This window comes from Belonocnema kinseyi, chromosome 3 (assembly GCF_010883055.1).
Source record: "Belonocnema kinseyi isolate 2016_QV_RU_SX_M_011 chromosome 3, B_treatae_v1, whole genome shotgun sequence".
NCBI lineage: Eukaryota > Metazoa > Arthropoda > Insecta > Hymenoptera > Cynipidae > Belonocnema > Belonocnema kinseyi.
Genome location: NC_046659.1, coordinates 6,574,706 through 6,587,448, shown reverse-complemented (window position 1 = coordinate 6,587,448; position 12,743 = coordinate 6,574,706). Strand labels below are relative to the sequence as shown.

The window sequence follows — 12,743 nt, the reverse complement described above, 5'->3', positions numbered from 1 at the left end:
GTAAGTGCTTATTTTGAGGAACTTCCGAAAACGCACTGTTCTGAAGGATTAAAAAAACTTGAAAAGCGATTGACCAAGTGTATAGAGCTCCAAGGAGATTATTTTGCAAAATAAAAAAAAATTTACCCAAAAAAAATTGTTTTTATACTTCATTCTAAGGACTTATTGAACTACCCTCGTACCTAAGAAACCTTCAGTACTCAAGTCGCTTACTACATCAATGAGAATTGCTTTTACAATCATACATATAAAAACAGCCCCGTATACCTTCGATTTCTTTTTATTTCTATATTTACGTTCTTTAATATAGAAGGGACCACGTTACGCGAGCGTTAGGCAAATCACCCATCTTGTACTCGGCCGATCTTGGTTTTGCACGAAAACAAATTACGCATTTTCTGATAATTTTTTGATTTGATTTCGTTCATCTATAGGCCAGTGCTTTTGACGCATAGCATATAAAGTAGTTTGTACTCCTGAATGATAGTGCACGGAATGATAATTTGTTATTATCAGATCGGTTATAATATTTGATCTAGGCAATATAACGGGATGCTGCTTGTCAAAAGAAAGATTAGCATTTTTTAAACGCCATCCGACTCGTAGTAAGCCTTCTGCCCAATAAACGGATCAAGGTTATAAATTCGATTTTTTTGCTTGATGCTTTTTCTTCAGTTAAACTCTCTATTTCTTTATGAAAACAGGATTTTTGAACAATTCGAATTATAAGAGTTTCAGCATTATTTAATTCTACAGTTTTCAAATGATTCTTACACTGAAGATACTCTGGTAAGAACCTATAACAAAGAGCAATTACTCGTTCCCATTTAGTATACCTTCACAACTTGCCTTAAATTCCGATTTCGGCAAAAATTCCTTAACTTGACTTAGCCAAGTAGGCCCTTGAAACCACAATTTACCCTTTGATGAAATTTTTAGGTAGTTGCCCCCGTGATAGTTCGTCAGCAGGATTATCGCTCGAACGAACATAGTACCATTGATTGATATCCGTTTTACTTTGTATTTCTGAGACTCGGTTTGCTAGAGATCTTTTCCAAGGGAGCTACACGAGACTTGGAACACAAAAGAGCGCATTGATTTTCTTTATTTTCGTTTCGTGACAGAACATATAAACAAGCTCCATATCCCTTCTCGCTTGCATCGCAAAACCGACATAATGCTGATACCAGTAGATTTTTGATTAAAACGTTTCTTGAGAGCAAAATATCATTTACTGATCCTAATTGATCGCAGTAATTTTTAATTAAATAATGACCAATTATAATGTATGGAAGAAGGTACAGACTCGTCCCACGTCACATTTGATTCCCATAGTTCTTGCATTATTAATTTTGCATATAAAATTATCGGACCGAGAAGACCTATAGGATCTAATAATTTTGCGATTTATGAAAGAATAACTCTTTAGCTGATCGTGTTATTGAAGTCGGGACTTTAAAAAAAATGCGTTAAGACAAGCTCGATTCAAAAGCTGAGTTATCTGACCGTACATTCCCAAGCCTCTTGAACTTTAATATATAGAAATAATAATAATAACAAAGAAATCATCATTATTTACGCTGCGAGAATCCACACAGGGCTACACTGAGCGTCACTGCAATTTTTCTCTAATGTTCTCTCCAATTTGACGATTAAACAAAAAATAAACATTTTATCTAAAAACCGGCTTCGCCCAAGCCGAGAGAGTAATATTTAGATGACGTATGCAAGTAATCAGACAAAAATATTCAAAATTGGGGACAGAGTCTTACATTCCTTTTTATAACTCCCCGTCAGTACAGAGTGTTTCGAGACCGAGAGTCACTTCTCTTCGAGTCCCTATCATGTGCACTTTAACGCTTGTTGAATAAGTGCGAGTTTTACCTTACCTCGCCTACCTTATTTGTGGACCCCCACCTTTAGCACTTGCAGGCCGCCTTCACGACAGCATCAGACCCGATCCCCCTTACAGAGAGGATTATTCTTGCATCGGTAACCATCTCCGACATCCCAAAAAATCGGAACGTTCCTCTAGATACCCAAAACACCCTTACCCTACCTTTAAGCAGACCCTGCTATGGAGAGGATCACTCCCTTATCGGCATTAATCGCTATCGCCGCAATGTCGCACTGGATACCCTCGGTAACCCTTCTATATTATCAAACAACAAGATCTACCCTCTGGAATTAAATAAAGTAATTCCCAACTTTTTAATTTTAAATAACTATTAAATCAGCCTCAACCCACAGAGTGACCTCATGTTAAAGGTACTTTTTATATCATATTAAATTAAGGAATATGTAATTATTGTGATGAATTGGAACTATTAAAGATCAGTAGAATCCCACTTTAAGAGAAATTTACGTTAAAGTGACAATGAATAAGAGTTGTACATCCGGAAATTGCATACAATCTGAAAATAAATGATATTCTCATATCACTAAATAAAAGAATAATAAATTTGGCCAAGATTTATTGATTTTCTGATCAATTTTATCTGTGACTTACCACCTACTTTGTTTCACTTTTTTGCATTTCTCGAGGAAGAAAGTACTCACGTATAACAAATTATTTATTATTCAACAAACATATAATATATTGATTACTTCACGCGATATAGTTATTTTGATTTCATCAAATTATATAGTGTAATTCAATTTCATAAATCCCTATAGATCAAAAGTATTCAAATCTTCTTTTAAATCTTTTTTTTTTTTTTATTACAAATGGTAAACCTTGAAATAACCAATTTTTTGGTCATGACCTATTACTGGAAAGAATATGGATCCAAACAAAATTCTTAAAAGTGACAGTAACGGTTTTAGCGTTACATCCATGTTTAAAAGGGATAAAAGCCGCGCCACATTGAGGGGGGAGAGGGCGTGCAAGTCTAAAAAAGTGATTCACGTTATAATTCCTTACAAATTTCAAATTTTCTTCCAAGATTCTTTAGAGTCGCTGTGAACCCTGAATTATGGAATTAACATATTGCATCCCTCGTGAAAAGAACCACCAATTTAATACCTTTTTAAGACGAGTTTCAAACGACTTTTGGTCTTTTTCCAGTATGAACCCTTCAACCTATACCTCCATCACTTTTAGGGCATTGATCATTTTGGAACAGCTTTAAGACAGGCCTATACCTGTCTGCACTATAGTCTTAATTTGATATTTCTTTTCACGCGGGATACTTATCATTTGTGTTTTTCAAGTACGTACCTTTCATTTCCGCACGTGTGTACCCTACATTTGGAAAGACATCGTTCAACAAACTAAATAACAGTGGAATATCTTCAGCCACTAGCTTTGGTACCATTGTTTCACATACGGATTGAATTAGAATTTCTTGCTCAGGTAAATTTTCGGCAATCGAAGCTTCATCTATATCTACATCGCCACGACTTCTCATACCCTCCTTAATTTTCTGAATTCTGTCACGCTTTACGTTTCCAGCAGAAATTAAAACAGACTTAAGTGCTCGCAGACCAAAGTCATAATGAGATTGATTGGATAATTGTTCGTCACATAATCTGAAAAAATGTGTATTTTATTTGAAAAGCTGATAAGAGCAACATCAAAACCACCGGAATTATCTTACTAAACATATACTAGAGGTCAAAAATCCAAATCACTCTCTTACATGTATTGTGGTATCTTGATAAGTAATTGACATAGGCCGGTTTTTAATAAACATTAAAAATATGAATAAATATGATTATGATGAAATCGATTAATTAGAACACATCGTTTTCAGTCTATTCGCGCAAAATTCCTAAAGGTTAAATTCATTTATAATGAATTTGTACCATTTTGAAGAGTATTCATTGCATGGTGGAAAACATTTAAATTTTACAGGCTGCACGAATATTCTCCTGCGGGATTTTGATGCATTCACATAAATTAGTAAAATTTAAGGGTTTTCAATGCTTTTTTTTTTAAATTGCTTCCATAAAACAAAATTTTATATATGTAGAAAATACAGCATTCTAAAAAGTCGCAGTTCACCATATTTTGAAACATTTCAGTTCATTCAAGAATATCATACAACTTATGATAATTATAACTTTTAGAAAAAATCAGGCTCAAGGAGAATATATTTTATGTGTATCGAAGTCCATAACTCAGTATTCAGGGAAGAGACGTGACGTTGTCGACACAGGACAAATATCTTCGAGACAGACAATTTCTAATTTCTATTAAGATTGTAGATTTCGAAAATGCAATGTTACGAAGACTTCTTTCACACTACTTTTTAAAACTTATGCCACATTTTTCTACTTTCCTACGTTTGACCGCAAAGAGAATATGACTCAAACAGTACAACTAACACCATCAGACACGATAATTTGAACAAAAAAGGTCTAAATGACTGAAAGAGGACAACTAACGGCATATGATAAAATGATTGGTAACTACAGTTATCTGAGACACTAGTTGAGAATTTTATGATTATGCTAAATTATGATTAGGTTTATTTATGATTATGATATTTACGATTTTTGATTATTCTAAATGATTTATAAATTAGTTTCTTAATCCATGTATACAGTTTCGGGCTTTTACGTATCTTAAATACCCCTTCAACAGAAGACCTATAGATGAGTTTGGATTTCACATTCACATCCCCACGTTGTTCATCGAATTTATTATATATATTATGATGTGCCAAAAAATGAGAATTTTCAAATGTCATGCCCACATAGGACTCGATTATACTTCAGGGTAACATAAACCTACTAGTTTTTTTAAATTTTGTTAACAAAAAAAATTCTCGGTGACCTGAGAGAGCAGCAGTATCGTTAATGAAACTTAAGTAAATACAATAGGAAACGGATACTTGTTGTATCGTTGAAATGCCAACATTATCTGGAATCGGATCTTTCCAATTTTCAATGAACGCAGAAGGCATGGTGGCACTGGCGAGCATGTATAACTTGACATTAACGAAAAATGAGGCGGAGAAGCAATGTTTGCTTCGCCTTATGTCAGATCAACGTAATTGTTTCTCCAATTGCAACAAAGAGTCTGTACGCATTTAAAGGATTTTAATGATAAACTCAACGATTTTGATTGTTTTCTATGTAAATGTAATACGACTTTTAAAAAACACAAATTATGATTATTTAGTCTGAACAAAATAATTATGCATGCTAACTATATTAAAAAATTAAAAAATTGATAATTGTCAACGAATGCTTATTAATTATTGTAACCATATTCAGGTGAAACACTCGGTGCAGAGACCCTCTATCCGCAACCTGAGGACGCATTTTGTGGCTTCATCATATCGTTGCACACTCGAGGCCTGACATCGTTCTTCAAGACTTTAAGAAACGAACTATATTCGTGTATCAAGACCTCAAAAGGGAGCTGCAATGACTGCACCCAAAATATTCGGTTAAAGTAATTGTCCTTGTGATCCTTTCTCTCGGAGCTATCACTGTTTCGTAACCTTAAAGCCATACCAACCAGCGTACAAAAAATATGCCAAGGTACTTGCGAGATGGATGCAGAAATCTGTCATCCTTGGATCGCTTCGCGTCCTCAAGACAAACCAGAGTTTCGCCGGTGTTTCGTAATTTCATCGTGCCCTATGACCCCCCATCTCACGGTCGTGAGATATGGTCATAAGTGTGACTTACCACAGTTCTACTGGAAGCCGGTGTCATTTTTAAGTGATATATGTTGATTGCCTGATGTTAATTTGCAGAAATTAACTTCTTCCACCAGGTGTTCTTAAAACCATCTGGTCCTGCAGCGGACAAGTTTTTCGTACCCTTAAGGGCGTTTTTCACCTCTTCATCAGTGATTAATGGGCATTCCTACTCACATGTTATGAGGTTGTCGCTTTTGTTTATGTGCATAACCTTTTTGTGTCCCGAAATCAAGAGATGTTGAGCTCGTCTTTCGTGCATGAAATCAGTCCAAATGAATAGAGTACTACCGGGACGGCAAGCATGTTTTTTGCAGATACTTTGTTTCTCGCTGGAAATTCGGAAGACCAAATCTGCTGGAAGAGACGTTTGAATCGGCTTCGGAAAGTATCCTTTATAGATCTTACGTCCTGAATACGATTCTGTGACACGCCCAGGTATGTATAGGTCTTTCCAGTGCCAAGTTGTCGTATGGTGTCCTCCAAATTGTCAGCGAAAAATGAAGTATCTGCCACAAACACACTTGCCATCCCAGTAGTACTCTATTCGTTTGAAGTGGTTTCATAGACAAAGGACGAGGTCTGATCTCTTGATATCCGGAGGCAAAGGTCATGCACATGAACAAAAACATGCACCTTAAGTCTTCTGTTCCACGACTCTACATTACATATATAGGGTACAGCACACATAGCCGCAAATGAATGGGACCTTCTTCTTAAAGTAATACTTCGTACTAATTGAGAATCGCCTGGATACCCCACTCGGTTAAGTATGTACTATTGGAAAAAATTTTAATCTGCGGAGGTGCAGGATTTAAAAAATGTTGGTGCCTTTTTTTAAATCTCACATCTTGGGTTGTAATTGACCGAAGTGAAGAATTGCAAATCTTTTTTACAAAAATCTACATTAACAATAGCCAATTTAAAATGGTGACTAGGATATAAAAGAAATATTTTGAACACAATATTTGGAATCTGAGACTCAAAGAACACTTTACGAAATTACGTTTAAACAAAGCAAAGAAATTTTAATGTCCTGCTCGCACCCTTGGATCCAATATTTTGAATTTGTATGCAATATTTGACTTTTTAAAATAAAAAATAACGCTAAAAAATTAGTTTTATAGGAGTGAGATCATACAAAAAAGTTCTTTAGCGACATTTTGGAACCACCATTTTGAATTTTTATTTTTTGATTAAATATTTGAAATCTGTAACTTAAAAGATCCTTAAGTAATTAGTTTTATACAACTCAGATTATTTTTCGGCTTTTCGCCAGTTTTTCCGACATTCTATCCCAATGTTGAACGGACAATCACGGACGTTTCATGGTGCCGGACGTTAGATGCGAATTTTTTCCCGAGAACAACTGTATGTACCTCTATGAAACTTACAGAACATGTAAAACAAATTTAGGACTTCATTAAACAAAAAATTTTGCAATAAAAGCTCATTTAAAAAAAAAACACATTTTAGTTTATGAGTTTCCCAATGGATCTTTGCCATTTATTCGAATTTTCCGAAAAATACTTTTTAGGGGTTTTCTTGCCTGCAAATGACTGAATACACCGAATTACAGCAAAATCCCATTCACAGACGAAAATCTTTGTGATAACTTGACATTAGGGTGGAGCGTAAAATAAAAATGTTCGAAGATAAAAGGGCCTGCTGGCCATTCTTTCCCTCTTTACGTCAAAGATGTATATGTTCTTAAAGGTTTCAAAAGATATGTTTTATGTTAAGGAAGTTTTTTTTACTGAAGCGACCATTTTCGAGAAAAATGAAAAAAATAGGGGAAAAAAGGTCAATTTTTTTTATATTCGCATGTGTTTTAAATCTTGCTTATTAGAAAAGCGCTTTGATATTAAAAACCCTACTTAATATTAAATAAGATTCCCATTCTACAAAATGAATAAAGGTCGGTTTTGAGTTATTATTTAAAATTGTCGGAAAACTATTTCCTTAAAAATTGCGCATATATCTGAAGCGTTCATGCAGCTCTTCGCTAGTTTTTGCTTTTTTGGCCTCTCGCGCTTTTCAAATCCGGAAATTTCTATCTCTGGTACTGCGTGCGCCTTAGCAGTTTCTCTGGCTTTCATAATGGGATTTCGGGCCTCCTGCTGCACTTCCAGTCTTTCATCAGTGATTATCGACAAAATAATGTTATGCGAGTGTCTGAAAAAGACCCTTTTTATATTGGCTTATTTACTACTGCCTTTAAATCATCGGTTAAGTATCTGGTCAGACGATTTAATTTTAACGAATTCCTAGCGCCATCTGCGATGAAGTTGTGCTCTTTCATTGTAAGCGACAGTGTGGTGTATACTCTGTAAAGGAAGGCAACGAGGGCTATCAATTTTGAAGAAGGATCTTCAGGGGAACCACAGAAGTTCGAAACGCGCGTGGCTAAAGTAAAAACTCTCATGGTTCAAGAATCCCGGGTCAAGATCGGACAAATTTTCGGGGCATTTTTCAGCATCTACAGCCGTCCATATATCTCTCATGATTCCACACTCAAGACTTTACAAATCGACTATCACAAATAGTCAATATCCCAATTTTTTTATTGCTTTTCCTATAGGCCCTGAAAATGATATCAGGCCCGACGTTGATCATATAAACTTTCGAAGAGATGACGAAAAGGAAACTCATTACGGGTATGTTATTTAATATTTTCGAGTGTTTTTCTAATAAGCAAGACTTAAAACAGTTGCGATTATAAAAAAGTGATATTTTTTTACCTATTTTTTAATTTCCCTTGAAAATAGTAACTTCAATCAAAAAATTCCTCAACGTAAAATATGTATTTTTTACATAACCAAGAATATTTGTAACGAGTTTTTTTTTAAATTTTGATACGACACATATTTGTAGAAATAATGGGAAAAAACTTATTTTTGGGTGTTTTTTAACATATTTTGTAATTTCATGAACAGAAAAAGAATGGCAGCCAAAGACCATTTATTTTAGAAAAAAACATGCATATAAAAACTATGTATTACCGTCTGTGATCCTGTTTATTCGAGTCAAAATACATATGTGTAACCAGAAAAACAATCGCTAAACATAATTTTATTTTATTTTTAATTCGCTTATCCCAATGATACGTATTTGAGTGAAGAGCGGATTACATAGGCACAAATCGCTCTTTATTGCACTGAAGTTTCCCAGTTTTTACTTCCGAAAAAGTGTAATTATTGGAAAGTTGGTGACTATACTCCCCCCCCCCAAACCTCCCCATCAGTCGTTTCGAGTGATACGCACTACAAAAGTGCAAAAACTATTGCGCATTATAGGTGTCAAATACGTACATCACAGCGTGAGGTACGTATTTGAGTGAAAAGCGGATTACATAGGCGCAAATCGATGTTTGTTGCACTCAAATTTCCCAGATTTGAATCTTTTTCTCTACACTGCTGATTAGTTTCATCCTGAACAATAAAAATGATTTCAATACATGTAATGGGTGCTCGGAGCATTTTAAAAGTGCTTCTAAAGACTACAAATGTGGTAAGTGCAATAACTAGTTCCATGAAAGATGTGTTCCGACGAGCCGCGTCTTTCTTAATAAAGAATGGATTAGCTGCTGTAGCGTATGCTCAGCTGTTTTTGCCACCTGAAATTAGTTGCATGACCACTAGATCTAGCAAATTTTCTAGTAATTCTGAAAGGTGCGATAAGGCTTCGAACCATTCTATTGGGGCCTCCTCACCGGGTAAATCAGATGCTACCCCTAAACTTCCCGCTGCCCCTTTGCAAACGGATAATCACCCTGCACCGCTCCCTTCTTCCATCCTTCTGCCCCATCCTTCTCCGAATGTCGATTTTGCTACTTATACTGCTATCTGCAAGCATCTCGCACGGCCTTTACATGCTATCCACGCCATGTTTTCTTCGATTAGTGAAAAATTGTGTGACGGGGGATTGGAAAGCCTACGGAATGACACTACTTCCAAGACTTATGCAGTTAACGATAGTTTAAAAAAGGGTTCAGAAGAAAATAGGGTAGTCGTCTCTAGACTTAATGAACTGGAAAAACGAATCGATAAGTTCAATCCTCTACGGGCCATGCATCCAATCAAGATAAGCTTGAATTAACGTCTAAGCTCAATGCTTGTACGCTGAAAACAAACAAGCTCGTACAATACGAAAGAAACCTCGAATTGGTCATAACAGGACTACCTGCCTCGCCTGCTGAAGATATATTGCAACGAATAATAGCTATTTCAAGCATACTCAATATCACTATCCAGACTTATGACATTGCTAACATCTACAGAATAGGTTCCTCTCGATAGTTTATCGTCCCCCAAATACTGGCCCTATCACTTATTTTAAAATGGCATTTTCTCTTCACTTCCCTCTGTATACTAATGTTATTATTGTCGGCGATTTTAATGCCGATCTGTGTAAAGACGCCTATTATGCTAACCATATCAGACGATTTTTCTTTTCCAATGACCTTTAGGTCGTACCGTACTCTCCTACACACCACACTGCCTCTTCTCACATATGGTTAGATATATGTGCTGTTTATGATAAGGATAAGATAGTAGAATATGGCCAAAGAGAGGTACCATTTCTATCCCAGCATGACCTAATTTATGTCAAGTATTGTTACCTGCTCCCTAAACAGGAAAACAGATTCCTATCTCATCGCCTCTTTTCGTAACATGAATGTTGACGATTTCTTGAGATATTTGGTGTCATGCAATTGGTCTGAATTATCTTCAATTGATCCTATTGAAAATAAAATTTCTGTGTTTTACTGCAATTGCAATCGATGCTAATGAAAAATTATCTACGCTTCGTATGTACCAACCTAGAAGCTTGCTTGCGCCGTGGATCACTCAGGAACTAAGGTCAATGATGAAGGAGAGAGATAGGCTATACAAAGTAGCTGTACGTAATAATTCTGATTATCTCGTGTCTAAGTTCTGCTCCCTAAGAAACCGAGTTCAATATAATTTGCTATCAAATAGAATTGCTTTTAATACAACCAAACTAACGAACAAAGATGACTCTTCTCGCCTTTGGAATGAATTCCGTATATTGGGCCTTATTAACCCTAAAAAGAATGAAGGATCTTTGCATATGTCTGTTGAAGATTTCAATACTTATTACCATTCTGTTTTGAATATATCCTCGTCCGATTCGTTTATCTCACCTACTACATCACAAGATGCACTCGAAACGGATTTCTCCTTTTCTCCTGCTTCTTTTATGGATATGAGTAAGGCCGTTCAATCTAGCAGCAGCGATTCCAAAGGCATTGATGGTATACCTATTAGCTATATAAAAAGGGATATGGAGGATTTTCTTCCTCACTTAGTGAACCTTTTCAAATATTTCATCAATTCATACATTTCCTGTCCTATGGAGAAAACCGATCATTCGTCCTGTACCTAAAGTTAAGAACCCGGTTTCTCGGAGTGATTATAGGCCTATCTCTCTCTCTCTTATGTTCAACCTCTAAGGTTTTCGAGACAACTATATCCAAGAAACTGACTGAATACCTTGGAACAATCTGTATGATACATACCAAACGGGATTCAGGCAGGGCTACAAGACTAACTGGCTTCCGGTAATTTCTGGAGTCCCTCAGGGATCGGTTTTAGGACCTATCCTGTTTATTATATACGTACCTGATCTTAAGCTTTTCCTTAAACTTATTAAATATTCATTTGATGCTGACGGCCTTCGAATATATATTCAGTGTCCTCCTCGTGATGTAACTTTGGCGATCGGGACTTTAAATCAAACGATTGAGGTTTAGACTACATGGGCCACAACTAACAAACTTTCCATTAACGTTTCTAAGACGAAGGCCATGATCCTCAGTAGTCCTGCCTATCTCAATAGCATCGATACGTCAGTCTTACCTCCGCTGATGTTAAATCGTTCTATTATTCAATACACTAACTCTGCTCGCAATTTGGGCGTCATCTTTAATCCTTCGCTTAACTGACAGGAACACGTCTGTCATATAGTCAATAAAATACATAGAGAATTGTATCCTCTTAAAGTTAACAGGAAAATATTAGATAAGTATGCGCATTAAATTAATATCTACGCTGATCTTCCCTCTCTTAGTTTACAGCTGTCTGGTTACCACGATATATCACTTGAACTCGATGTAAAACTACAGAGAGCACTAAATGAATGTATGCGATTTATTTACGGCTTGCCAAGATACACATCCATATCACCATATATCTAACCCCTGGAATTCACTACCCAATAATATAACAACTGCTGATTGTTTAGCTTCATTCAAGATCAGTATTTTCCGTCATTTAATACCTGAGCAAACCTCACTTTTATAGATTTATATAGGTTCCAACGGTTCTTCTTATTAATTATCAGTGGTTTTTTATTTTATTTTTTTATACTTACCTTGTTTTTATTATATAGCACTTATTTGTTCTCACACTAGTTCATACAACATATAGAATTCTGTAATTGATTATTTGATGTCACGTGATTAATGTATTTTCATTATTGTACTTATATTTTCTGCCTTAGGGGACATTATCCCAAGGCTTTAATAAACTCTAAACTAAAAGTAAACTAATTTAATCCTTCAAATGATGTTTTAAAAATTGACATCCTCTCGTAATACCGTAAATTAGTGAATTAAAAAAAAACTTACTTGAAAAAAGGTACAATTTTGCATGCTAATTTTTCGGCAGTCCGGAATCCTTGACTGAAGAGCATAACTTCGGCGATTAGCTGTCGATCGGGAGTAGTCATCGCTAGAGATCTAAACAATTTCTTTAAATTATCTGGTAAATTAGATCGTCCAGCATAACCTGGATTCATTGTGATGAAGATCGCCATATCAGTCGAAACTTTCACTTGCTTTCCGACCAACTCAACGCACAGTGTTCCTTCTTTTTTCCCTTCCATTTGACTCTTTAGAGCTTCTTGTATAGTTTGCACTTGCTGTGATACAGCAGACAGCATCCGTTCTTCTAAGCGATTGAATTCATCGAAACATCCCCAAGCACCAACTTGACAAAGACCCACAAATATACGTCCCATCGCCTATTAAATTCATTTAAAGAAGTGAATAATTTATAGACGTAT

At 35.7% G+C, this 12,743-nt stretch overlaps 1 protein-coding gene across 2 annotated transcripts in view; it reads right to left on the bottom strand.

Moving 5' to 3' along the window:
• LOC117168858 (dynein heavy chain, cytoplasmic) overlaps nt 1-12,743 on the bottom strand; it is a 318,168-nt gene that overhangs the window by 153,439 nt on the left and 151,986 nt on the right. For both annotated transcript variants that reach the window (XM_033354725.1, XM_033354727.1), the window contains exons 8-9: nt 12,307-12,701; nt 3,221-3,531 (exon numbers count right to left, since the gene is read on the bottom strand). In XM_033354725.1, coding sequence (XP_033210616.1) covers nt 3,221-3,531; nt 12,307-12,701 — 706 coding nt within the window. The remainder of the gene's footprint in view (nt 1-3,220; nt 3,532-12,306; nt 12,702-12,743) is intronic.